The 25,671-nt window shown below is 54.7% G+C and overlaps 2 protein-coding genes across 4 annotated transcripts in view; one reads left to right on the plus strand and one right to left on the minus strand.

Annotated features, from left to right (window-relative positions):
• NADSYN1 (NAD synthetase 1) overlaps positions 1 to 24,864 on the plus strand; it is a 25,226-nt gene extending 362 nt beyond the window's left edge. Inside the window, exons 1-22 of one of the 3 annotated variants that reach the window (XM_069066559.1) lie at positions 118 to 468; positions 1,929 to 2,099; positions 3,087 to 3,147; positions 4,720 to 4,836; positions 5,969 to 6,022; positions 6,244 to 6,333; positions 8,169 to 8,220; positions 9,193 to 9,281; positions 9,429 to 9,546; positions 10,931 to 11,062; positions 12,663 to 12,737; positions 13,043 to 13,167; positions 14,030 to 14,078; positions 15,962 to 16,064; positions 16,700 to 16,868; positions 17,645 to 17,780; positions 19,189 to 19,295; positions 19,509 to 19,640; positions 20,864 to 20,933; positions 21,890 to 22,018; positions 23,030 to 23,206; positions 24,589 to 24,864. In XM_069066559.1, coding sequence (XP_068922660.1) covers positions 4,835 to 4,836; positions 5,969 to 6,022; positions 6,244 to 6,333; positions 8,169 to 8,220; positions 9,193 to 9,281; positions 9,429 to 9,546; positions 10,931 to 11,062; positions 12,663 to 12,737; positions 13,043 to 13,167; positions 14,030 to 14,078; positions 15,962 to 16,064; positions 16,700 to 16,868; positions 17,645 to 17,780; positions 19,189 to 19,295; positions 19,509 to 19,640; positions 20,864 to 20,933; positions 21,890 to 22,018; positions 23,030 to 23,206; positions 24,589 to 24,642 — 1,863 coding nt within the window. In that variant the 5' untranslated portion in view covers positions 118 to 468; positions 1,929 to 2,099; positions 3,087 to 3,147; positions 4,720 to 4,834 and the 3' untranslated portion in view covers positions 24,643 to 24,864. Of the gene's footprint in view, positions 1 to 115; positions 469 to 1,928; positions 2,100 to 3,086; positions 3,148 to 4,719; positions 4,837 to 5,968; positions 6,023 to 6,243; positions 6,334 to 8,168; positions 8,221 to 9,192; positions 9,282 to 9,428; positions 9,547 to 10,930; positions 11,063 to 12,662; positions 12,738 to 13,042; positions 13,168 to 14,029; positions 14,079 to 15,961; positions 16,065 to 16,699; positions 16,869 to 17,644; positions 17,781 to 19,188; positions 19,296 to 19,508; positions 19,641 to 20,863; positions 20,934 to 21,889; positions 22,019 to 23,029; positions 23,207 to 24,588 lie in introns of those variants that run through there. The other 2 variants (XM_069066558.1, XM_069066560.1) reach the window with 2 other exon arrangements.
• Positions 1 to 25,671, minus strand: part of DHCR7 (7-dehydrocholesterol reductase) — a 300,532-nt gene that overhangs the window by 18,301 nt on the left and 256,560 nt on the right. The window lies entirely within an intron of this gene.

Consider the following 25,671-nt stretch of genomic DNA (forward strand, 5'->3'; position numbering starts at 1 on the left):
GGGGCGCGGGGCCGGGGGGGGGGGGGGGGGGGGGGGGGGGGGGGGGGCGGGCGCCGCAGGGGGGGGCGGGCGCTGCCCGGACACTGCCCGGGCAGCGCCGGGCTGACCCCGGGGCCGAGCCCGACCCCACGGGGTGCGCGGCTGGGCAGGGGCGGCGCGGGAGGCTCGGCCAGGAAGCTCCGGGCGCCCGCCAATCCGGGAGAGCCGAGGACTCTGTAACCCGTGGGGCCCGCCGCGTTCCATCGCAGCGTTGCGCGGCGCTCGGAGCCCGGAAGAGAGAAGGCCGCCGGCCCCTGCCGTTGTCCCTGCCCTTGCCCCCCGGCGCCGATCGGAGGGAGGACGGACGGACTGACGGCCCGGAGAGGGCCGCCTAGGCCGCAGGCATGGGCAGGAAGGTGACCGTGGCCACCTGCTCGCTCAATCAGTGGGCCCTGGATTTTGAGGGCAATCTGCGAAGGATTTTAAGGAGTGAGTATGGGGGAGGGGGAGAGCGCCCGCTCCCTGCTGGGCCGGGCTGTGGGGCGTCGGGCGAGGGGCCCAAGGAGGCAGGGAGAAGGGCCGCCGCGCCCCCCGCGAAATCCTCTGGGGCGGCCCCCCACCCCCCGGGGAAAAATCCCCTGGGCAAGACGGCCCAGGGCGGTGCGTCTGGAAAACCCGTACTGTAGCTGGATCGCGGCCTTACCCAGCACCTGCCCCGTGCAGAGGAGCCCGAAGCCTCTGCCCTCTTCAGCCCCCTGCCAGCATCCACAGATTGGGGTGTACGCCCTGCTCACGGTTTGGGCCAGTCCTCCTTCTGTGTACATGTACCCACAAAAAATGCTTGCCCAGAGCTAGCACCCTGGGGAAAAGGCGCCAGTTCTCCCAGGCCCCCATGCCTTAGTAACTTTGTAATCACTGATCACTTCAAAGTTTACAAAGCCTTGGTCCCCGCTGAGGTGGCAGTAGCCAGGCCTTGGGTCCCCCGCCTGCAGATCGGGGCTGGTCCTGGGAGGCTGGAAGCTCTCCCAGCTGCTCCCCACCAGATCCCCGGCAAAGTCCCTAAGAGTCAGGGGCCCCCATCTCCACACCTTTGGCCCCAAGAACTGGGCCCGCGGGGTGTATGGCCAGTTAGAGGACCCGTCCAAGAAGGTGTGACTGGCAAACTGAGCATTTAAGATAAAGGGTGCACAAACATTAGATAGGGTTTTATCAGCTCCTGTCCCCATTCATCTCCTTGGTATGTTGTCCTTAATCTCAGTAAACATGGGCCTGCTTGGTTTTCCTCATGGTAAGGTGAGGTGGCACTCCACAATACCCCTTCCCTTCCAGAGGGGGTTACTCTTCTGGGTCTGATGTCAAGATGCTGCCATGGGGGTGGGGATGGGCCCTTCTCTTCCTGCCCCTCCAGAGCCCTGATCCGCTGGCTGCCCCACACCCGAGCTCCAGTCCCAGTCTTCTACCCATAATAAGCAACAGTCAACATTTACATAGCAATAGCAAACAACAGCTCAGACTTAAATAGCACCTTCCAGGCACTGTGTGACCTTAGCTCAGTTGGTTGGCCTGCTCCTCTGAGGCTCTCCTGCTTTGGGGTGGTAAAGACTGGCAGAGATAAGGAAGTCAGTGAAAATGCCATCTGCATATTGGGTGCCATAGACCCTGGCCCATTTCCATTGGTGTAGAAACTCCTGTGGACTGTACATAACCTCCTTAGAGAGGCCCAGGGCTCAGAGTGGGCAAGGCCCTGGCCTGGAATCACAGCACCGGGTGTCACCGGGACGTGTCCTAGCCCGCACTGAGAAGTAGGACCAGAGCTTGAATCTCAGTCACTTGTCACCTCCCTTAGCCTCAGCTTCCTTACCTGGAAACGGGGGTGAAGACCCTAGCACAAGAAGTGCTTTGCAAACCTCCAAGGCCTGTATATTTGCAATGTCTTATTATTGTTGCAGTAATAAAGTTCTTTTGGCTGGGAGCTGTTCCTGCTGACCTGGTATTGGCACCCTGTCAGCTTTAGTACCATGTTCTGTGGAAGTGGGGCTGCCCTCTGATTTCATTGGTAGAGAGAGCTCCTGACCCTACAGACTGGCATAAGGAGAGGCTGCTTGGGGGGCGGGAAGGAGGTAAGAAGAATAGCTGACATTTGGGTAGCACCTATGTGTCAGGAACTCTGTGAAACACTTTATAATGACAAACATCTAACATTTATATAGTACCTGCCATGTGTCTAGAACTATGTGAATCTCTTTATTATAATAATAAATATTTAATATTTATATAACACCTACTGTGTGCCAGGAACCATGCAAAGCACTTTTTATTAGTAATAAAAAGTAATAGCTAACATTTTCATACAGCACCTACTAAGCACCAAACATCACATAAAGCACTTATTATTATTAATGATAATAACCAGCATACTCCTATGGCATGTATTATATCTATCATAGATAGTTACATAGCCCCTACTGCGTGCCAGGCTCTGTTTGAAGCCCTTTGATTAATGATAATTGTAACTACCGTGTGTGTGTATGTGCCAGGCATTGCCATTTCATTTGATCCTCATAACATCCCTACGAGGAGAGGCCGTTATCACCCCCGTGCCATAGCTGAGGAAACAGCCTGAGCACCCTGGCCGGAGTGAGGAAGCTGGCAGGGTCTTCCTCACTCCAGACCCAGGGCTCTCTCCATCTGGTCACCAGCTAACCCAGGGGCACTGAGAGAGACATGCTGGGCTCCTGGTCATTATTTGTCTGAGGCGTCCCAGCGGGTCTCCGCTCGGCACTCTATGTCTTAATATAACATCCAAGATGCTGTGGTTATGCATTACAAACACATCTATGTGTAAGCAGACATTTGCATGTATTACATGTGATGAAGCTTATATACACATCCCCACGTGTACACATGTTTACATACACAGGTAAACACATCAAGCCTTCAGCTCCAGCCCTCTCTGGGTGGCTTGTCTGGGCCCTTCTTGTGCTGAGTTCACTTGAATGATGATCCTGTTCCGCAGTCACCCCGGAGGGCCTCGTGGGGCCCTGAATGGGGCTTTCCTTTGTGTGAGAGACTTCTCATTTTTTTCTCTTTTTGCCCGTTTGTAACAGGTATTGAAATCGCCAGAAACAAAGGCGCGAAGTACCGGCTTGGGCCAGAGCTGGAGATATGGTAAGCACTCCTGGGTTGATCAACTGAAAGGACAAACTCTCTGATCTTGCCGTCAGGCCGTTTACCTCCATGGACCAGTATTGGGCACCTGCTGTGCACTCCAGCCCAGGGCAGGAGATATAAGACAAAACCCAAGCATTTCCTGTTCTTAAGGGGCTCACGTTCTGCTGAGGAGATACACAGATAATGAACTACAAATGGTCAGGGGATGGGCAGGAGAGACCTCTCTGAGGAGAACCACCTTAAATTTAGCCGAGCCTTCAAGGAAGAATAAAGATTCTGTGAAGCAGAGGTGAGGAGGGAGAGAGCCTGGTGCAAAGACCCAGAGAGGGGAGATGGAGCCCTGCATTCAGGGAACACACTGGCCAGCTTGTCTGGAGCAAAGAATGGGCATCATTTGGCAGTAGTGGGAAGGGTGAGGCAGGCTGAGGAGGAATTAGCCTGCCTTGGCAGACTGAAGCAGCCTGGCTTGTTATTTCTGCATGGAAGCAGGAAACGTGAGGTCATTTCCAAAGGCGGCCCACAGAAGGATGGGGAGCTTGCTCCCATTCTAGACCTTGCAGACAGGTAGTCTCCTGGGTGCTCCAAGGAAGGAAGGTTTTCCTGAGCTGGAGAAGCAGGGACCAAACGAGCACAGGCGGGGGGCAATGGACATGGATGGGGGTCCCTGAGAGCCCGTCCAGTTCTGAGACTGTATAGAAGGCTCAGTGCCTTCTTCGTTTTCTCGGATCCCTTTTGGAAGGGAGCCAGGTGGTGTGGTCCGAAGAGCCCTAAGCCCATGGTTAGGAAGACCTGATTTCCAATCCTGCCACAGGCACTTACTAGCTTTGTGTTCCTGGGCAAGTCACTTAATCTACCAACCTTCACTGTAAAATGAGGATAATAGCTCCCCCCCCCCGCCCCCAGGGCTGTTGTGAGAATCTAATGAGCTGCTCCTTTTAAAGCTCTTTGCAAACCTTGAAATGCTATCTGAATGATGAATTAAACATTTATTAAGGACTTCATCTTTACAAAGCCTGGGTTCCAGCTAGAACAGTGAGACCCTTTCTAATGGGGGAGAACCCAGGAGAGTCAATCCTAAATGCCTTGTGGACCCTACGGTCAGCTGCCTTCTCAGTGGGGAGGTGGGGGGGGGGGGTAGAGAAAGAAAAAGAATTTGGAACTAAAAAAAAAAAAATTAAAGTAACAAATGAACTCTTTCCTCTAACCCTCAACCACCCCATGTATTGCTGGCACTCCCTGCTGTCTCAGGGCATTATCACCCACACTCTCCTTGCTGGGGGCTTGGGGGCTTGGGGGTTTGAAGGCAGGACCTCATTTCTTTCATCTCAGTCCTGCACATGTTTGTGGTTAATCTGTTGGAGAGAGGGACACAGGGGCCTCTCACACCCAGACGTGACAGCTGTCTCCCCAGGGATGCCTAAGGCCCTCAGGCTGAGGATTCCATGAGTGTCTTTTGCCTAGAACCTATCGGTCCCTCCAGCAGAGAGGACAGCTGCTCATCTGTCCAGATCCCAGGGCCCTGTCCCCACCCCATCCCTGGCTGCTCTGATGTGTCTTTTCTCCCTGCAGTGGCTATGGTTGTTGGGATCACTACTTTGAATCTGACACCATTTTGCATTCGTACCAAGTTTTGGCCCAGCTTCTGGTGGCCCCCATCGCCCAAAACATCATCTGTGACGTTGGAATGTAAGTGTCAGTGCCGGCATACCCAGCTGGCCGTGGGGTAAACTCAGAAGAATCCCAGGTGGCAGCCCCAGGCTTCCGGGCACCCAGCTGGCCAAGGAGCTCTTGGACACTAGTGCACTCCAAGTCAATAGGTCCCACCTGCCCAAGAAGGAAGGTGCTGTGGCTTCTTGTGGCAGTCATGGTGACCCCAGTTATCCTCTGCTGCCTCCGTGAGGGTTTAGCTTAATACAGAATGTCTGGGACAGCCCTCAGAGATGAACTGGTTTCCTTCATAATCTGTTTAAAACTTCTGAGAATGGCTCCCTAGGCTTCATCAGACAGGCTGCCCCAGGGATCTGTGACAGCAAGAAATGGTGTAAAGCTTCTAGTCTTGTCCAGCACCCTCTTCTGGTGGGTATAGGTCACTTTATTTTGTGACATTTCTGCGTGGTGACTCAAAAGGAGAAAATGTACCTGAACATTATTGGTGTTATAGAAGAAGTCAGGAGGGGTAGATGGAGAAAGCCTAAATAAGAGACTGTCCCCATAGATGGAATGGTTCTCTGTTTCTACCAAGCTCAGAAAGAAATACTCTAGGTTAAAATTGTAGCAAGAGGGTGGAGGCACTCCTTCCTGACTGCAGGGACTTTTAATATGTGGCCAAGGCTGACCTTGTGGTTGTCTTGGCTGATGGTGTTTTGAGTAGGCCCTTTTAGAATTGGAGTCTACCTAAATGGAGGATAGCGAGGTGGTACAGTAGAGGGTAAGTCACTTCACCCTGTTTGCTTCAGTAAAATGAGCTGGAGAAGGAAATGGCAGACTGCTCCAGAAAAATCTCTGCTAAGAAAACCCCAGAAGGGGTCACAGAATCTGACGCCACTGAGCAGCAGCAATAAGTACCCAGAGGGAGCCTCGATTTCACTGATTAACAGGGCACCATTGTGCTGGTTAAGCAGGAAGCGGCATCTGTAGTGTCCTGCGCTTGGCACTGAGGGATGCAGAGTCCAGCCCTCTCTTTAAAACCGATCTGGAAACATAGAGGAGGAAAAGGCTGCTTGGGAGCCCAGCACACATGGGGAGGCTTTCTTTAAACTGGACGGCAGGCTCTCCACCAGCGGCCCTTACCAGTCTTGTTTCTGTGTCATTTCTCCAGGCCTGTGATGCACCGAAACGTTCGCTACAACTGCAGAGTCATCTTTCTCAATGGGTAGGCTTCTTCTCCAGGCCTGTTGCATTGGGTGCCCCATGTTTCATGTTGGGTGACACCACTGGAGATCTTTGGCCCGGACTCCAGTCAAGCGACCAGCCCGCCAAGGCTTTGTCATCCTGCATGTTGGAGGGCTTTCTGTGGATGATGACCAGGCGGGGACAGCAGAGGCCAACATTCCGAGGGCAGACCACAAACTGCTGTTCATCTCTCCTTTGCAGAAAAATCCTTATGATTCGCCCCAAAATGGTCTTGGCCAATGAAGGGAACTACCATGAGATGCGCTGGTTTGCTCCATGGCAGAAAAGCCGGTAAGCTCAGACCCTGTGCTGTCTTCCTGCCCACATGGTGTGTTCAGAGTGACCCAGTGCCCAGGGGGAGCCTTAGCTCCTGTGCTCGGCATTCAGGGCTCCTCGAGAGCCAGCCCTTCTATCGGCCGTCCCGGCATCTCTGACACATGCTGTGGACGCTGGACTGCCCCCGCTGCTGGCCTCAAAGGCCAAGGATCCCCCGCTGGGCCTCTGGGAGAGTCATGTGACCGGCATCTGCCTCATCTTCTTCATCCCTAACTTGGGGCCTTGTTCTCAGTCGCCTCCAAGGAGCTTCCAGCTCTGAATCCCACAGAGGGTAAGCCCCATGAGAGCAGGGGCATATTCATGTCTGCCTTTGGATCACCATTGGCCCACACAATGCTTGGCTTTGGCCTGACCTCTTCCAGGGACCCCACCTTGATTGCTTTCTCAGAGCTCCTAAAGGTGGAGAGGTGAAGAGCTGGGAGGAATCACGTCATCTTGTCCAAACTGCTTAATAGGCAAACTCAAGTGTCTTGGCCAGATCCTTCCAGTAGTAAATGGGAGTCAGGATTCTCACTCAGGGCCTGGGACTCCCACTGCTGCCCTTTTCTTTCCTCTCCTGGTCTGTGGCTCCCAAGGAGGAGCCTTTGATGCCCTCCTTGGGGTTGCAGCAGCTAGCCTCCCTGTGCCTGCCCCTTTCCCCCACTTGTAAGCCCCTCAAGGGCAGGACCAGCCAGCCCAGGGCCCCGATCGGCACTGTTCCCACGATTGTGGGAAGCTCTGCACTTAAAAATCATTTCTATTTATTTATTTTTAAAATGACAATTTGTTGTTGCCTTTTGTCACACAAACATTATCTTTTTAACCTCTCCACCCAGGTCTAGATTGTTCTTTCCCTTATGACAAAGAAAAACATTAAGCAAGAACGTGGCATTCAGTGACTGCCTTTGCCAGTGCCTACCCCACTCTGCCCCAGTGGGTGCCCACCCTTCTTCCAATGTCTGCCCCAGTGGGCACCTGCCCCTCTGCTGATGTCTGCCCCATTCTGCCCCAGTGGGCATCTGCCCCTCTGCCGATGTCTGCCCCATTCTGTCCCAGGAGGTGCCCACCCCTTCACTATATGTCATGATTTCTCTCTGGGGCCTTCATGGCTCAGGTCTCAGTTTCCTCTTTGGGACTGACTCATTAGGCATGAGCCTGGCTCTGGTGATCATCCCGTGTTTCCCCAAATACCTCCCCTTCATTTCTTCTGCATGTTAATAGGCTGTTACTTTCAGACGCCTCTCTAGTCCAGAGGCACCAACGTTTGTCCAGCTCTTCGCTCCCACAGAGAGGGCCGCCACAACCGATTCCATGTGTGTTAGACCTTTGTTTTTGTCTTTGTCCTTGAACTTCAGACCCAGGAGTGGGATTTCTGGGTCAGAGTGTATGGATAGTTGAGTCCCTTTGCCTTGCCTAATTCCAATCTGAACTCTGAACAGTGGAATGCTCCACAGCTTCACCAACAATGCATCAGTGTGCCTGTCCTTTCAAAGCCCCTCTGGCATTAACTGAATTCATTTTGTTTTTTTTAAAAAAGGTTCCCGTATCCTGTGACCTGCGGAGCCCACCTTTTCTGCTTTTCCTCCCCTAGTTTGCTAGCACACTCACAAACTGCTTCTCCCCTCCTAAGGTGACCATCACAGCCATGACACAAGGTGATCCCCGCTCCCCCCTCTCCTAATTCTAGTGACCCAAGCGGCCACCCACTGGTGGCTCATGTGCGTGTTCAAGGCAGATCTTAAATTGAAAGTCATGGCATCTGCCTCACAAGTTCGGCCTCCTTTTTCCTAAGTTCCCGCTCTCCTTCCCAGGCAAGCTGAGGACCATTTCCTCCCACGGATGATTCAGGAGCTGACCAAACAGGTGAGCCACAGGGCGCACGAGCCGGCCCCCATTTCAGGGGCCGTGGAGGAACAGGACAGTGTGGACGAGGCTGGTGGTCTGGGGTGGAGGGCAAGGACTGGCAGCTCACAGTAGGTGATTCTCTGCTTGTCCCAGGGTTTGGGGCATGGTCACCGCAGGGTGGCTGAGGGAGGGCCAGAAGGGGGTTCTCAAGAGCCCAGGCGGCCTCCGGGCACTGCAGCTTTGCTGCGGGGCTTAGCGATGTTGAGGTGCTTGCTTTGGCTGGGGGGACTGAGGTCTTGGGGCTTCCCAACTCCATGTCACACTCTTTCCTTTCCTCGGTGATTTCAGTGGAGCCCATCTCCTGCTTCCCCTCAGTTTCCTCATCTGCACAATGGGAATTATGTTCACTTCTGATCACGTTCTTGACAGGGTTGTAAGACAAGGAGCCTTGGTTGTTCTAATCTAACATTACCATTTTGTCAGAGTCAGGATCTCCCTGGGGGAAGCCCCTTCGCCAAGACAGATTGGCGTCTACTCTACTACACCTCTCGTCAGAGAGTTTCCTGGGGCATGGGAGAGGTCCAGAGTCCTACCTGGGGCCCCAGAACAAGGAAGGGTCAGAGGCGAGGCTAGAACCCAGGCCCTGAGGTCACCCCTTGGTCACTACACCACATTGCCTGTTAGGGAGACTTAGATGGGCAGGGACTTGCCAGCTTGGGTAGTCACTGGAAGGAGAAGCAAACTAACAAGGCCTGGAGCTGGCCAGATGGTTGATGACCATGGGGGAGCTCTGGTGAGGACCCAAACCTCGGTGGGTCTCAGTGTAATCAGAGGGTGCCCTCCAGCATCGACCCTGAAGCCCGTGAGTGGGTGATAGGAGCCCCAGCTAGGGGCCAGCCCTCCCAGCAGCACCCATGGGAGCTCAGGGTGGCGGGAGACAGCCATCCCATGATGAGGCATCCCTCTCAGCAGCTTTCCTTCTGCCTGCAGGAGCTGGTTCCTTTTGGGGATTTGGTGCTGGCAACCAAAGATACCTGCATCGGCACGGAAATCTGTGAGGAACTATGGGCGCCTCACAGGTAATGTCTGGGCCCTGGCTGGGGCCCCCTGCCTCCCTCTTGGAGAAGGAAGGGAGCCCCTGGCACTTCAGAGTGCATGGCAGAGAGGAGGATGCTGGGCAGGTGTGCCTGGCCTCTTACCACTCTGCCCACTGGGATTTTCTCTAGCCCACACATTGATATGGGCCTGGACGGAGTGGAAATCTTCACCAATTCCTCAGGGAGTCACCATGTGCTTCGGAAGGCCCACACCAGAGTGGATCTGGTGAACCTGGCCACCTTTAAGGTAGGTCCACAGGAGCCTGGGTCTGTTCAGAGCAACTCTCATCTGGGAAGACGCCGTGAGGGATGGACTGTTGTGTGCATGGGGCGATGGGAATGTTACTGGATTGAGGTACCGGGCCTGGCTTCTTCGTAAAGTGAGGGCCACCATTTTCCTCCTGCCTTCCTCATAGGGCTGTTGGGGGAAGGGAAGCACCTTGTGCTGTAGGATTGGGGTGTTAATTGGCTAGCTCCTCGAATTTTAAGATGGTGTCTGTTTTTCACCCTAGAAATGGGCTCTTTAGAAAGAGGGTTCTACAAGGGCTGTGGGTCAACTGCCTTACCGGATTCCCAGAAGAGAGTTTTAATTTCTGGGCAGAATAGTAGAAAACCCTTGTCTACCTCCCTCTGACCTCATCCTCCTGTCAATAAGCAGCTGGTTTCCAGGAAGGGCCCTTCATCCCACTGGCTTCTCCCACCATTGTGAAATGACACCATCGCCGGTGGGCATCTCTGCCTGCCAGGTTCTGTGCCAGGCCGTCTCTCCTTCTGTGCTGACAGAAGTCCTGAGAAGGGCCAGCTGATCCCAAGTTGTCTGATTAAGGAGGTTCAGGATTCTCGTGAACGGAACACTCAGCACTTCAAAAGATCCAGTGTAGTTTATTTAGAATATAGGTGAATGGGAAGGAAACCAGAGACAACAGAGTAAAAGGCTTAGGAATAGTAAAATAATAGCAACTATGATTAACACAAATATACATATTTACAAGCATCACCGCTTTGGGGAAGCACCACCTGACCACACAAGCTGGGGAATCCCAGTACAGCCCATCAGGGTCCCGCTCGGGAGGGTCCCAGGCAGGACGTCCCCTCCATGGCTGAGATTCCAATTTGGGTCTGAATCTTACAGTTTAAGTAGTGCTGAGAACAAAGAGGGCATACTGACTGCCAGGTGTTTTTAGCAAGCGTCGTATCTGGTGTGAGGCCGGGGACGGAGGCCAATTCCTCCAAGGCCCCCCCCCAAGAGCGATGTCTCCTTGGAATGGCTGGTTCCAGGACTTGGACAGTCATCATATCTCTTCTCAAGGACCTGGCTGGGGTCCCAGGAGAGGAGCAGCCCTCATGTTCTCAGGATCCCTGTTCCCAAATGGCTCAGGGTAATAGGAAGGTCACACTGAGCTGGGGCCTTGGCTGGTATAATCTTCCTCACAGAGGGGCTTCCCTTGCCCCTTCACAAGTGTGACTCTTCTCCGGCAGCCGCTCACAGGGCATTGTTGGGGACACTATCTCGAGAGCAGGAATGGGGGACGAGGCCTCTGAGCTGTGCTGGGGGTCTTGGGGAGCAGGAAGGCAGAGGCACTCCGGGAAGCATCAGCCACCCCACGTTGGGACGCTCTCTTCTTTTCCAGAATGGTGGGATTTATCTCATGTCTAACCAGAAGGGCTGTGATGGTGACCGTCTGTACTACGATGGCTGCTCCATGATCTCCGTGAATGGATCCATCGTCGCCCAGGGCCTGCAGTTTTCCCTGGATGATGTGGTGAGGCTGCTGAGCGTATGTGTAGCGGGAGGGGGCCACCTGCTCGTCTCTGCCCAGGTCACTTGTCCTGCCCACAGGGGTTAGAGTCAGAGGGTTGCCCCTGACATTTCTCTGTGAAGGGCGTCAGACTCTCCGCTTGGCCCTGCTGGGTTATAGGTGGGGAACAGTCACCTTGGTTCATTCGTTCCTTCATTCAGCTGTTATTCAGATAGATTGAGGGGTCATTTGTTTGTTGCTGACTGGGGCTCGGAGCTGGGGCTGCAAGGGGGAAATTGCCCTCAGGGAGCTTCATGTGTTGTTGGGTAAAAGGAGCACACACCCAGATAACTGTGGGCACCCAGGGCGAGCACAGGTCATGTCGGGATGTGGGGTGCGCCCCCCTCCAGGCTCTTATTGAAGGTACCACAGTGCCCTGTCACTCACCTGGAGCCAGTGCGGACCCTTCCCTCCCCTCAGTCTTCTGCCGGCTTTGTAATTCTTCCTGCTCAGTATCACCCAGCCCCACCCTCAGCCTCCACGTCCGTGGCCCCCACTCTCGTGGTGTGAGTGCCAGCTGCCCAAGCAGCCTTTTTCAGCCCCCAGTCAGACCCACCATCTGTGACTCCCTCAGCTGGGTGCTGGAAGCATCCTAGGCCTGCCTTCCCATGACTCCCCTTCCTATCCTTTCTCCTGCAGCACCCCTGGCCCGCTAGCTATTCTCTGTCCTCATCACGCCTTGGGCTCACACTCCTTGATTCAAGGCTCAGCAGGGAGGCCCCCTTCTCTGGGAAGCCCTCCTGATTTCCCCCTGCCTCCCTTCTTGCATCTCCTCCTTGAAGCCTTCTCCTGGAACTCTCCTCATCTCCACATCCTGTCCCCCTCTTTTCCCCCAGTAAGGCTGTCTGGAAGCTCGGAGGAGAGGGCTGTGGCCCTTGTGTCTTGGGACCCTCTGTCCCACACCTCACACTTAGAAGGCACTTTGTAAGGGGATGAATCGGGGCACAGACAGTGTGTACTGAGTGTACTGAGTGTACACGTGTGCACATGTGTGTGACTTGTTTTTCCGTGGCTGACGAGCAGCCTTCGTCCCTTTACGTGTGGCTGGTTTATCAGTGGCATTTTTAGGGAAAGTAGCATTAAAATAGAGAGGGGGCAGAAGGGCACCACTAGACAGTGGCCCAATCGGGAGATGTGTGGGCACAGAGTTGGCATCACCCACTCCGGTCTTGGCACAACTAAATCAGTTTGTCATGATTGGGTCAGTCATCAAGCCCTGCCTAAGGGGCGGCCAGGTGGCTCAGTGAGTAAGAGCACCAGCTCCAGTGTTGGGATGACCTGGGCATCAAATCTGGGCTCTGATACTTAGCACCACACCCAGAAATAACTAACTGGCCGTGTAACCTTGAGCAAGTTACTTAATCCCCATTGCTTAAAAAAAAAAAAAAAGAAAGCCCTGCCTGTGCTTGGCCTCCAGGGACCTGGGTTCAAGTTCTGAGGCCCGTCATTGAATTCTCTGTAGAGTAGGGGGACCAGTGGCTCCTCTTCTGTGGGGTTTCTGTCGCAAGCAGCTGCCACTGCCATAGAGCACATGGAATTCACGCTCCTGATGTTTCTTTCCTAGGAGGTCATCACAGCTACCATCGATCTGGAGGATGTCCGGAGTTTCCGGGCACAGATTTCTTCTCGTAACTTGATGGTGAGTGTGCCTGCCTGGAGGGCTCCAGGCACGGCGTGAGCCCAGAGCTGGTCTGTGGGGCCTAGTGGGAGGGGGTGCAGCATGGGGCCTAGTGGGGCAGCAGGGACCTCTGGCTCCTGTGTGAGCTCACGGCAGCTGCTTCCCCTTTCAGCTCCCTGTCTGTCCCAGGGGGCTGTCGCCTTGCTAGTCCCATCATGTCACGCAGCAGACATTTGGGTGCTGGGAGAGGCCGCCTGCGGGGCTAGGGGCAGCACCACTCCCTGGATAGGCTCTCTCAGGAGACTGCTTCCATTCTCGCCCATCAGGCCAGCAGAGTGGTTCCCTACACCCGTGTCAAGGTCGACTTTGCGCTTTCATGCCACGATGACGTGCTGGTGTCCACATCGGAGCCGATCCAGTGGCACTATCACAGCCTCGGGGAGGAAATCAGGTGGGTTCTTGGGCTCCAGCACTCCCCTGATGTAGAGTCATGGGCTCATGGGCCGGGAATGCCCAAGACGCACATGGTCACTGCCTCCAGGGTGTGCCCCGTGCAGTTTGGGGGTAGAATCATGCGATCTGCCCAGGGGGACCCTAGCCTCTGGCTGGCAGGGCCTGACCTGGTGCCCCTCATCCGAGGCTTTGTACTTGGTACCTCGTCCTTGATTCTAAAGAGTTATTAAGAATATTCTCTAGATGTCTCCCCCACCCCCCAACCTGTGCCTCAGTTTCCTCATCTGTAAAAGGAGAATCATGGTCCCTGCACTTCCTCTTGTAATTAAGAGTTCATGACAGCATGTGGTCAGTTGGGTTGGTTCAGTTTAGGTGTTGAGGGCTAAGAAGGGCACCGCTCGTTAGACCCTGGCATTTGTCTGGTGTGAGGGCGCAGGGCACGGTGAGGCCCTGTGTCAGGACTCTGACACCCAGGTGGTGGAGAGGCTGCAGTCTTTCTCTGGGCCACGCCAGGCATGGGGTTGTTAGCTAGAGGACAGACAGACAGGTACATGTGTAAGTGAATTACATACATGACTATGGTTAGATGATCAGTAGATGGTGGTAATGACAGATAAATAGTAGCTAGGTTGCTGACTGATTCCCGGGGCCCCAGGTGACTCCTCCAGGCAGAAGCACCAGCCTGGGGTCTGTATCTCATGGCTGATGTGTGGGGCAGAGACAAGTCTTTGAAGAAGTCCCACCCCTGGTCCTCTGGGGCTGATTCTGCTGAGGGCCCCAGGCCCCTCCAGATGGGGGGAGTCAGGGGCTCGTGCCTGTGTGGAGCTTGTCTTTACCCTCTGTCTCTGCTTCCTCGGCAGCCTTGGCCCTGCGTGTTGGCTTTGGGATTACTTGAGGCGCAGTCAGCAGGTGAGATGTCTGGGTTCCTCTGTGTTTGGGCATGCGTGGGGGAACCACAAAGCATCTGAAGAACGAGCACCATCTCCTGCGGTTCTCTTGGGTACTTGACACTGACTTGCTGTTGCCTGTGGTGATGAGGACTTTCCCTGAAGCTGGTTTATCTGCCACATGGGTATCCCTGTGGGGCTTCCTGCCTCTGGCCTTCAGACTGTCCCTCTGCTGGGTCATCTCTCAGAATCTCTAAGCTGGAGGGAACCTCAGGGGCCACTGGGCCGCAGATGGACTTGGGTCAGAATTGAATTCACCACACCACTGACATGGGGCTGTTCCCCCTCTTCTGGTATGTCTGTAAAGAGAAGGCTCCCTGGGACTCCCTGGGCAGTCCATCTCTTGTGGGGAGCTCTCCTCCCTGTAGACACATTGATTCTGCTCCCACCGGGGCCAAGAGAACAAGGCTGCTCCCTCTTCCCTAAGGAAGCTCTTTTTGATTTTGAATTCCCTATTTTTCTCCCTCCCTCCCTACCCTCTTCTGAAAATGATAGTGTGATAGTTTATACATGTGCTATCATGTCAAACATATTTCCCATATTAGCCACAGTTGTGCAAGTAGAAACAGATCAAAAGAAAAAAAAAACGTGAGAAAGAATAAGGTAAATGAGAAGGATGTGCTTTGATCTGCATTCAGATTCCATCCTGATCTGGATGAGAAGAGCAGCTCCCCTGGTGAGTCCTTTGTTCTAGCCTTGGATCATTGTGCTGCTGAGTCATTCGCAGTGGGTCAGCACGCTGGGGCTTTCTGTGATCACTGCTTCCTTTTCTGCACACTCACTAACCATCCTTTTAATATAATATGCTCTCTATGCCCAGAGGGTTATGAAAACCGCATCCCCTTTAAAAACCTAGCAATAGAACTACAAGATTAAAGAGATTAAAGAAAAGGGAAAGGGACTCATTTGTACAAAATTGTAAGTAGCATTTCTTTTTTTTGTGGTGGCTAGGAATTGGAAATTGAGGGGATACCCATGCATTGGGGAATGACTGAATGTGGCATATGATTGTGATGGCATTCTGCTGTAAGAAATAATGAGCAGGTCGACTTCTGAAAAACGAGGGAAGATTTCTATGAACGGATGCAAAGTGAAGGCAGCAGAACTAGGAGAACGTTGCCTGAAGTGACAACAGCATTGTGATAATGACCGGTGGTGAATGGCTTTGCTGTTCCCAGCAGTGCAATGATCCAAGACATTTCTGAAGGGCCCGTGGGGAAAAGCACAGTCCTCTTCCAGGAGTCCGAATGCAAATCAAAGCAGACTTTGTTTCACTTCCTTTATTTTTTCGTGTGTGTGTATGTGTGTGTGTGTTTTCTTTCACAGTATGACTAATAAGGAGATGTTTTGCGTGACTTCACACATATAATCCATATCAAATTGCTGGCCTTTTCAAAGAGAGGGGAGGGATGGAACATAGGATGAGAAGTTGGAACTCATTTTTTTTAAATGTGTTAATATTTTTTTACATATAACTTAGAAATATTTAGTGAAATAAAAATAACTTTAAAATAGTAACATAATATGTTCTTGAAATTTGCCGGGAATTAAAATGCCACTTGCATACTTGCCCGTGTCTTCGTCTTTGGAAAGTCAGGGAGCCCCAGAGCCCCTTCCCCTTCTCCTCGGCCCCTCAGAGATCCCACAAGCTGGGGCAGGGGGCGGGGGAGACAGTTTTCACTGAGTAATAAGACAATGCCCGTGTCCCTTCTGGGAGCCTGTTCTGAAGCCTCGGCAGGGCTTAGCCCTGGGTGGGAATCCTGATGTCCACATGCACTTTGATGAAAGGACGGCACTTGCTGCAGGACCCTTTTCTCATGTGCTTCTTTGATTTTCTCTTTCAAGGCTGGATTTTTCCTTCCCCTCAGTGGTGGACTGGACAGCTCAGCAACGGCCTGCATGGTGTACTCCATGTGTCGCCAGGTCTGCCAAGCCTTGAATAATGGAAGTAAGTGGTGAGGCCGCCCAGCACTCTCCTGGGGGCCACTGCTGAGTTGGTGGGGGCTTTCTGCTCTGCCTTGGGGATGATAATAGCCCCCAGCCCACAGGGCTATTGCCAGGGCAGCTAGGGGATGCCACAGAGCTTTGGGCTTGGAGTCAGGAAGACTCCTCTCCCTGAGTTCAAATCCAACCTCAGACACTTCCTAGCTGTGTGACCCTGAGCAAGTCACTTCACCCTGATTGACTCAGTTTCCCCATCTGGAAAATGAGCTGAAGAAGGAAGTGGCGAACTCCTCCAGTACTCTGCCAAGAAAACCCCCAGTAGGGTCATGGAGAATCAGACACGATGGAAATGACTCAACAGCTGAAGTCAGCTCTTATTCTCTGGCCTGTGTCCCAGGTGACCCCTGCTCCAGGAGGCTCTGCCTATGTGCTCCTGTCTCCACACCAGCTGCTAGGGCATTTCCTCCCCTAATCTCTTGCTGCTGTCTTTCTGTTGGCCTGAAGATGCCCAAATTAATCCTGTGTGTGTATCTGTTTGCATGGGTGTGCGTATGCGTGCTATGACTGCTTGTGTTCTGTGTACATGCATGTGTGTGACTTCGTGTGGCTGAGCCCTGGCTCTGCCTGGCCTCTTTCCAGACAAGGAGGTCCTGGCTGACATCCAGAGGATCTTGAACCGGGATGACGACATCCCCCAGGACCCCCAGAAGCTGTGCGGCCAGCTGCTGACTACGTGCTACATGGCCACGCAGAATTCTTCCCAGGACACCTGCAACAGGGCCAAAGAGCTGGCAGAGCAGATCGGAAGGTAGCGGGAGGCTCCCGTGGGGCCTGCACCTCTCGGGGGGGCCTTTTGGTTCCGGGAGCTCCTTTCTCTCCTGCCTTTGAGGGGCTCCTTAGGTCTCCCAGGGCATCGCCCTGACCTTGGGTGACCCCGTGGCCTCAGTTTCCTCATCTGAAACAACTACAGTTTGGGGTGCGGGACTGAAGGTGGATCTCACTTGGTTCTCTGCCTTTTCGGTCTGGCGGTCACACAGCCTGCACTGGGGTACCCTTACCTCTGCTGCTGCTTCCTGGGTAGCGCCTCAGCAGCTCCAGGCGTTAAAGGGGGTTTGGTTTTCAGCCTTCTGTTTGTCGGTAGCTGCTTTCCCTGGCCCTTCAGCCGCTGCTGGTGGTTTTCTTGGGGTTTTGAGGTTTTCTGAGATACTTTCCATTTTAACCATTTCCTGCAGTCTTTTCCTCCTGCCCCTTTGGGTTTTTTGGCCCTTCTGAGCCTTTCCCCCCAGTTGTCTTTGGGCTGTGGCTAGTTTCGGTTTTCTCAAAAAAACTTTCTTTCTTCCCGGACTGCCTCCCGGCCAGCAGCAGCAGCAGCACCTGAACCTTGGGCCAGCCCCTCGTCCTCCGGGCTCCCCTGACCCTCGGCCCGTTGGAGCATGTATTAAGTTTCCGATTGCGGCGTGGGGCGTTTGCTTTTGGGTAACTCCCCCCAGGCAGCTCTTTGGGTCTTTTCGGTGGTGCTGTTTGTGGGTGTGTGAGGACTGGCCCCTTGCGCACTGCTCCCATGCCCCTGCCTCTTCCCTGCAGTTACCACATCAACCTCAACATAGATGGGGTAGTAAAGGCCATCATGGAAATCTTCCGCATCGTGACGGGTAAGATGCCGCAGTTCTTAGTCCACGGAGGGAGCAGCCGGGAGGACCTGGCTATGCAGAACGTTCAGGTGGGTCCTGGGGGGGGGGGGAGAGGGGCAGCACCGGGCTGGCGGGAGGCCCCACCCCTGGCTTCCTAAGGGACGTTTACCATTGTTCTCAGTCAGCAAGTTCTGGCTGGCTCCCAGGGGGCCATGGGCAAGTCTGAACCTCAACTTTTCCTTCTGTAAAATGGGGCAAGGACACCTGATGAAATTGTCCCCCGGTGGCTCTCCCGGTGCCTGGCATACAGCAGGCTCTTAAAAAGGCTTAGGGGTTCAGACATGGCCCGGAAAGCGCTCTATAAATTGGCATTTACCCCCCTCATTTGCGATTCGGGCATTTAATATGGCCGTCACCAGACTGCTGGCTGATGCTCATTCTTGCCCACCGTCTTGTTGGCAAGTCCCTCCCCTTCTTTGGGAAGCCGGCCTCAGTTTCCTTCTCTGTAATAACGGGCGCTAGGCATGGTGTCTGAGGCTGCACTGCAGGCTCGCAGGGTCTCCCTTGGTCGGCCGAGGGCCCTGGGGGCGCTCGATGCCGCCCCCTCCCATCACCTGTTTCTGTGGGGCTGATGTGACGAAAGGACTTGGTAAAGCTCCAGCCATCAGGGGCACGGGAGGTGAGGATACTGTTAATCCGGAAACATGCATTAAGCGCCTACTGTGTGCTGGGCTCTGTGCCAAGTGCTGCGGATACAAATCTACAGCAAGCGCAGTTCCCAGCACACAGTAGGCGCCTAAAACGACTCTCTTGACTGATGGATAACTGCGGTCAGAATATAATCGGGAAAGGCTCCTGGACTGGAGCGGGGTGGGGTCGTCTGTGGGCGGAGAGGAGGCGGGTTTATTGACTGACTGACAGGAGGGAAAACGTCCGGTCAGTTACTGTTACTGTAAACCAACGACAGCGGCCGTAGTAGGCTTCCAGACCCGGCGTCTGGGCACTGGAGCAGACCTCACAGCTGGTCCTTACGTTTTGCAGATGAGGAAACTGAGGTCTAGAAAGGGGAGCCCGGGGGCACAGGGCTCGTGAGCGGCCACTGGACTGGAAGGGGAGAGGCTTGGGGCAGGCAGACCTTCTCCCCTCCGACACGCCCAGATGGGGCTGGGGCAGCGCCAGAGGGGAGGAGGGGGCGCCTCGGACACCTCAGTTAGGGTAGAAATGACAGGACGTGCTGCCTGTCCACTCTTCTCCCCCTGACACCTTGAGCCCTCCCCAAGGCCCCTCGTTTTTCCGCTTTCCAGGCGGCCCACAGGTGCCTGGTGGGGCAGCTGCCGGGCTGCCATGGCACGAGGCTCCCCGGAGTCTGTGCAGCACAGCGGGAGGCCGTCTGGGGCTATTCGCCCCCGGCCCTGACCCTCTGAACAGAGCAGCGCTTCCTGGCGGCGCTCCAGGAGAACCGCCGCTCTTTCCCTCCAATGCTCCCTTGTTCCGTAGGCTAGGGTCAGGATGGTCTTTGCCTACCTCTTTGCCCAGCTGAGCTTGTGGTCCCGAGGGATGCGAGGGGGACTCCTGGTGCTCGGCTCCTCCAACGTGGATGAGAGGTACGAGACGGAGCATCCGAGATCCGGGGGGGAGCGACGGGCTGGGGTCTGTGGGAGGACACTGGACTCTTCGAGGCCCAGAGGAGAAGCGGGCTGGGGAGGGCTTCTCCCTCCGCCCTGGCAGAACCAGCGCTGGCCCGGGGCTTCCTGACCAGTTTTCTGAAACCCTAAAGTCCCCCAGCCGTCTGAAATGAGGGTTTCCTTTGCTCTCAGCCTCCGGGGTTACCTGACCAAGTACGACTGCTCCAGCGCAGATATCAACCCCATCGGCGGCATCAGCAAGACTGACCTCAGGACCTTTATCCAGTATTGCATAGAGCGCTTTCACCTCATCTCCCTGCGAAAGTGAGAGGGGGGAGGGGGAGGGGTGGGGGACCTGAACCCAGGGCTGGCCCAGGCCTTCCAGACACACTCCTGCACATAAAACCCCTGCCCCCTGAGCCCGGCATTCAAGGCCTTCCATCCTCTAAAGCCCCTTACCCTGAATAATCCAGAAGTGGTTAGTGGGCACTTACTGTATACAAGGTTCATTCCCTCTCTAAGGAAGGTTAAGTTAAATTTGGCAGGTGGCTGTCCTTTCTTCCACCCCCTCCCCCGTTCAGTTCAGAGTGCTCTGGGGATGGCCATTCACACTGGGGGGATCAGGAAAGGTCTGGTGGAGGGTGTGGTAAGACTCCAGGAGGAGGGCAGCCTTCCACACATAGGGCAAAGACAAGGAGGTCAGAGATGACGTTCCGGTAGGCCACTTTGGCTGGCACTCGGCGAGTGAAGTCAGAGCCTGATGGGGGGTGGGGGGGTGGCGGGGTTCAGGTGCTAAGTAGAGAGAATTGTCAATTACCCTAATGGTAATAGGGAGCCATGGAAGGGATGTGGTCAGGCCTGTGCCGTAGGAAGATTACTTGGTAGTTGGAGGAGCCTGAAGGGAGGGAGCCAGTGAGGAGGTCACTGAAGTGGTCTGGGTAGGGGCAGTGAGGCTGGGACTGGGGAAGGAGTTACATGGCAGGGATGACACTGGTCAGACTTGGCCGGTGGCTTTCCCCGCCCCTGAATCTCCAGTGCCCCCCACTTGTCTCCCACAAGGATAAATGACCCATCTCTCCCCTTGGCCTTCACAGCTGTTGTTAACTCCCTCTGTGGCCTCTTGGAGTCCTGACCTCCCTTTGAGGCTCAGCTGAGACAGTGCCTCCTCCAGGAAGCTTTCTGTGATCATTAGCTCCTGGCACAACATAGCATTCACCCACTTCCCAGGCCCGTAGGACCTGGGGGGCAGGGCTTTTTCATCCAAGGATCCCCAGGTCTTTGCCAGGTGTCTGGGGGCCCAGCAGCACTTGATCAGGGCTGATTGGATTGAGTTGATTAGACATGGGAGGAAAAGAGGGGATTCTCAGGAAGCTGAGAATCAAGTGGGGCTGCACTGGGAGGAGCCACCAGCCTGGGGCTCCTTGCTCATCTGTGCTCACGGTTGGGGGCAGCTTGGGTCCCCAGTACTGTGTCCCCCTCCTCCTATCCAGAAAGGAGGGTCCTGTAGCAGCGATAACTGCTCACACCCCTCCCTCCTCCTTTTGCAGCATCGTGTCCGCCCCCGCCACAGCCGAGCTGGAGCCTTTGGCGGAAGGACAGGTGGTCCAGACCGATGAGGTACTGTGCTGGCAGACCCTTGGACAGGGCCCTTCCTCCTGCTGGGGCTCCCTGTTTGCAAGGCGGCCAGGGGAGGGGGCTCAGAGAGCCAGGACCATCTACTGAACAGTGGACAGGCATGGAGGTGGGGCCTTGGAGACAGGGAGACCAGAAGCTGACTAGATAACTGGGGTGACCCTGGGCACGTCACTTCATGCCGGCTGCCTCAGTTTCCTTATCTGTGAAGTGGAGACAAGCACCCCCCTTCCCAGATTATTGTGAGGATCAAATGTGGACAGCAGGGCAAACCTTCAGCATCATATATATGGTGGTGGTGTTCTCATTCTTGTCAACAACATCCGAGGTGCCAAATGAACGCTTCTTGTCTGGACTCCTGGCTGTGTGGTCCTGAACACATCCCTGGACCTCGCAGGGACTCAGTTTCTCCATAAGTAAAATGGGTTCATAAGACTCAGCAAGGAAAGCCCCATGGGGACAGGCTGCTCCAGGGGATGGCCATGCTTTTGGCATAGAGGGGACAGGGAATGACCCGGGATCCAACCTCCTCCCACAGGACCCCCTTCTGAGGGTCCCCACGGGGGTCGGCCTTTCCCCCCATGGAGCGAGTGCCGGCCTACCCTCTGGGGTCACAAAAGACGGGGGGGGGGGACTCGTTTGCAGCGCTTGTTGGTGCCATCTCTTGTCCCATTTGAGCCTCTGAGGCAGCAGGGCAACCGCTGTGCCCCATTTCACAGATAGGGAGATCGAGGGGCAGCACAGCCAGGGCTCGAACCCAGTGCTTGTGGCGTCCTCTCATCTGCCCTAAGGTGTCACCCGTGGCTGATGCGGTCCTGGCGGAATTACGGCCTCGTCCTGTGCCCAGCTCAAGGGTGTGGGGGCAGAATTCAGATCCATGCCCTGCCCTCCCTGGCATGGGCGACCTCACGACACTGGGGGGGGGGGGCTTGTTTCTGCAGGATGACATGGGGATGACGTACAAGGAGCTGTCCATCTTCGGGAGGCTGAGGAAGATGGGGAAGGCGGGGCCCTACAGCATGTTCTGCAAACTCATCAACCTGTGGAAGGAGATCTGTACCCCCAGAGAGGTAGGCGGGGCAGCCCGTGCGCCCCTCCCCCCAGACAGCCCGTGAGCCCCTCCCCCCAGGCAGCCCGTGAGCCCCTCCCCCGCCGCTGGAGCGCTCCCGCAGCCACGCTAACCCCTCGGCTCCCTTGGGATGATCGCTGGGCTCCAGGCTCCCATGTCTGGGCCACAGCAGCCGATCCTATCTATCGGTGCCTGCAGATGGTCAGGCAACAGTGGGTGGGAAAGGGCCCCTCCTGCCCTGGGGGCCCTCTCCTGGTCGTCTTCCCTCTTGGCCCCTGCCCAGCCCTACTGTGCCCTCAAGGGCAGATACTCCCTGCTCATGGGGCGTTCACCTCTATACAAAGCAAGCTAGAAACAAGCTAAATTGGAAATAATTAACAAAGGTATTGGAATGAACTGGGGTCAGGGAAGGCCGTTCTGAGTTGGATGCAGTAGAACGAAGGGGCTGGGGAGCCCTCCTTTGCACGGTGAGGCCCTTCAGATGGAAGTGGGATTGGGGTGCAGGTGGCCTCAAAGATTCTGCCCTGAGGGATCAGTCTCACGAGTCCCCGGTCCTTGAAAGTGAAAACAGGGGCAAAGGTAGTTAATAACTCTTGGGCCGTTGTTACTACTTTAGAGGACCCCGATTTGCTTAAAAAAACACTCTCCTAATCCCTAATCCCTGGGCATATATCAGGCATCTGTTTTATGCAAGTCACAAAGAGAGAAATGCAAGGAGTCTTTGCTGTCCAGGGAGGCAGCCCCTTCAAACATGCTTCTATAGAAAATACATCATACGTTCTGGGTAATTCAGACTTGTCACAGCCCCCAGCCCTTCCTGGGGCTGGCTGGGGCTGTGGGGCTTCTGCCCAGACCCCTGACTGGACTATTGCCCCGTGTTATCCTGGCTTTGGGCACACCGTGAACACATGATTCTCTTCATGTTAAACTGGGTGACCAGTTGTCTGGATTCTGAGGGCTCTTCCCAGGCCTCCTTCAGAGCTAACCCCCCACCTGGTGCTTTGTCCTCCAGGTGGCCGAGAAGGTGAAACACTTTTTCCGGATGTACTCACTGAACAGGCACAAGATGACCACCCTCACCCCCTCCTATCATGCTGAGAACTACAGCCCCGATGACAACAGGTTTGACCTGAGGCCCTTCCTGTACCAGGCAAACTGGCCCTGGCAGTTCCGCTGCATTGACCAGCAGGTGCGTCGCCAGGCTCACGTTGGGGGCGGGGGGGGGGGCCCTCGGCTGGCAGCCCAAGGTGACTGGCCCGGAGCCAGCCCAGATGCAGGGAGCCAGTAAATGCTGGATGACCCTTTCGATGAAGGGACAGTGCTGATGACCACCGGCCCTTCTCTGGCCCTGGGAGTTTTCCAAAGACCTTTCAGGCAGAATCTCTTTGAAGTTCACAAGGAGCTTGAGAGAAAGGGGCTGAGTTTAGTCTCATTTTATGCAGCAGGAAACAGGCATACGAGAGCATATGTGATTTCTCACCCAGGGTCAGTATGTTAAAGCTTTCAGCTCTGAGATGGCTGCTTTCAGTTGAGCAGACACCCCCAGCAAGAAACTTAGCACCATCCCCCCCATGGGAAATGGGGTCTCTAGCACTGATGAGTCTATCCCATCAGAGAATGCAGGAGCTGCCAGGGCCTTTCTCCTCCCCACCCTGTCTTGGTCCTGGCACCAGCTAGGATGGCCCAGAGCATTCAGCTCTTGTGGGGCCCTGGGCTTCCCTGGAGGTCTTTGTATCTCAGCCTTGGAGTCTGGAGCCCTGGGTTTCCTTTTACCATGTATAATAACACTAGCTAGCCTTTTCCTAGCTCTTTACAAAAAACTTTAAAGATATTATCTGTTACTTCTCACCCCGACTCTGAAAGGCAGGTGCAGTCATTGTACAGATACGGAAATAGAGGCTCCCCCCCCTCACATAATTAGTAAGTATCCGAGGGAGGATTTGAACACAAGACCATTCAGTGGGAAGAAAAGACAGATGAGGAAAGAGTGCATCCTGGAAGTATCACTGAAATGTAGAGAGTCTGAAAGCCCAAGGTGGTAAGGCACAGAGTGGGGGTAAAGGAGGGCTTTCAATGCCAGGCCAGGGACTTTGAATCTGATCTGGAGGGAATGGGGAGCCTTTAGAGCTTTAGAGCAGGGGAGTGCTGTGGGTCACATCTGAGTCTTAGCCAGATGATCTTGTGGGCTGTGCAGCAGATGGACTGGAGCAGGGAGAGATGATGTATGTTCATGGAGCCTTGCACTGGTTTCCAGGGGGCCTCAGGCCCTCCGCATGTCCTTGCTTGTGCCAGCACAGGCAGGTCTCTGAGCCTCAGTTTCCTCATCTTTAAAATGGGCGCACTAATCATACCTGCAGTGTCTCCCTCACTAGGTTGTGAGGAACTAATGAGATAATGTAGGGCACTGTATAAAAGTCAGCTGGAACTCCTTTATGCATTCTTTCCAAACTATCTGGCTTCCCCAGCCTGCCCCAGGGTGGTGAAGAACCCTGGCTTGTTGGGGGCTCTGAGTTAACACAGAAAGCGATGCTGTCTATTTCTAGCATTCTCCCCTCCACTCCCCTCTTGCAGGTGATGAAACTGGAAGGTGCAGAAGGAGATCAGGACTTCGAGGAGCTGGTCTGACCAGGGCCCCAGGGTGAGCCCGAGATCTGGGCACGTGGGCACCACCCCCCCCCCCCCCCCCCCCCCCCACCCCGGCGGTTTTCTTCTCCCTCTGGAACGGCTAGTTGAGATTACTTAATGTCGTTGGCATGGTCTCCAGGCCTAGCTGCACCTGCCTCTGTGGGCTCTGATTCTTTACAAAAAGTGTTTAAAATAAAAATCCATGTCTCCTGTTTTTCCAAATCCTCTAGTGACTTTCCTGGGTGCCCCCTGCTTCCCAGCGAGGCCAGCCGGTGGTCCCACATCCCTTGGGGAGGTTTATTTCTTTTTTTTCTGTTTTTTGTTTTTTGCTTTTTGGAGGGCAATTGGGGTTAAGTAACTTGCCCACGGTTACACAGCTAGTTTTTTTGTGTGGGTGTTAAGTATCTGAGGCAAGGGGAGGTTTATTTCTTCCCATGATGTTAAGTTAAACACTTAATTGATGCAGGAAGAAAGCAGCTCCTTAGTCCCCAGAACCTGGGCTCTCCCAGAGAGGCCAGAGCTCTCAGCCAACAGCAAACTCCTGATACCTTACTGGGAAACTGAGCCCTGGGGAGAGAGGCAAGATGATGCTAATGCAGTGTTTCATTAACGTAGTTAACCTGGGGTAATACAGCTGGGCTTGGGCTCACTCACTAGGAGGCATCTAAGTGTTCTGGGCAGGTGTAATGGACCGTTTTGGGCCGGCGCCCCACAGAGTCTAGAAAGCACTCCATACAGTTTGCTGGGTCAGTTCCCCTTCGTGCTCTTGGTCTGGCCTTGGAGAGCATTGGGGGCTGGGGACATGCCAGTTGTTGGTGCTTAAGCTCAATTAGACCTTTCCTCCTGGGGAAGTTCCTCAGAATGGAGAGGGTTTACAGGCTGCCAGCCCCGCGGCTCCCTTTCCACTCAGAGACGTAGAGAACCCAGGTGTCCCTACGGCCGGGCGAATTCGGCTTTAGCCACTGCTAAGACCCGTCCCCCAGCTCCCTAAAGTTTTCCCACAATGCAGTCGGGAGGGGAGGAGAGCTC

This window comes from Petaurus breviceps, unplaced genomic scaffold (genome assembly GCF_028583685.1).
Source record: "Petaurus breviceps papuanus isolate PSGF00001 unplaced genomic scaffold, PetGlider_PUasm1.0 90721, whole genome shotgun sequence".
NCBI lineage: Eukaryota > Metazoa > Chordata > Mammalia > Diprotodontia > Petauridae > Petaurus > Petaurus breviceps.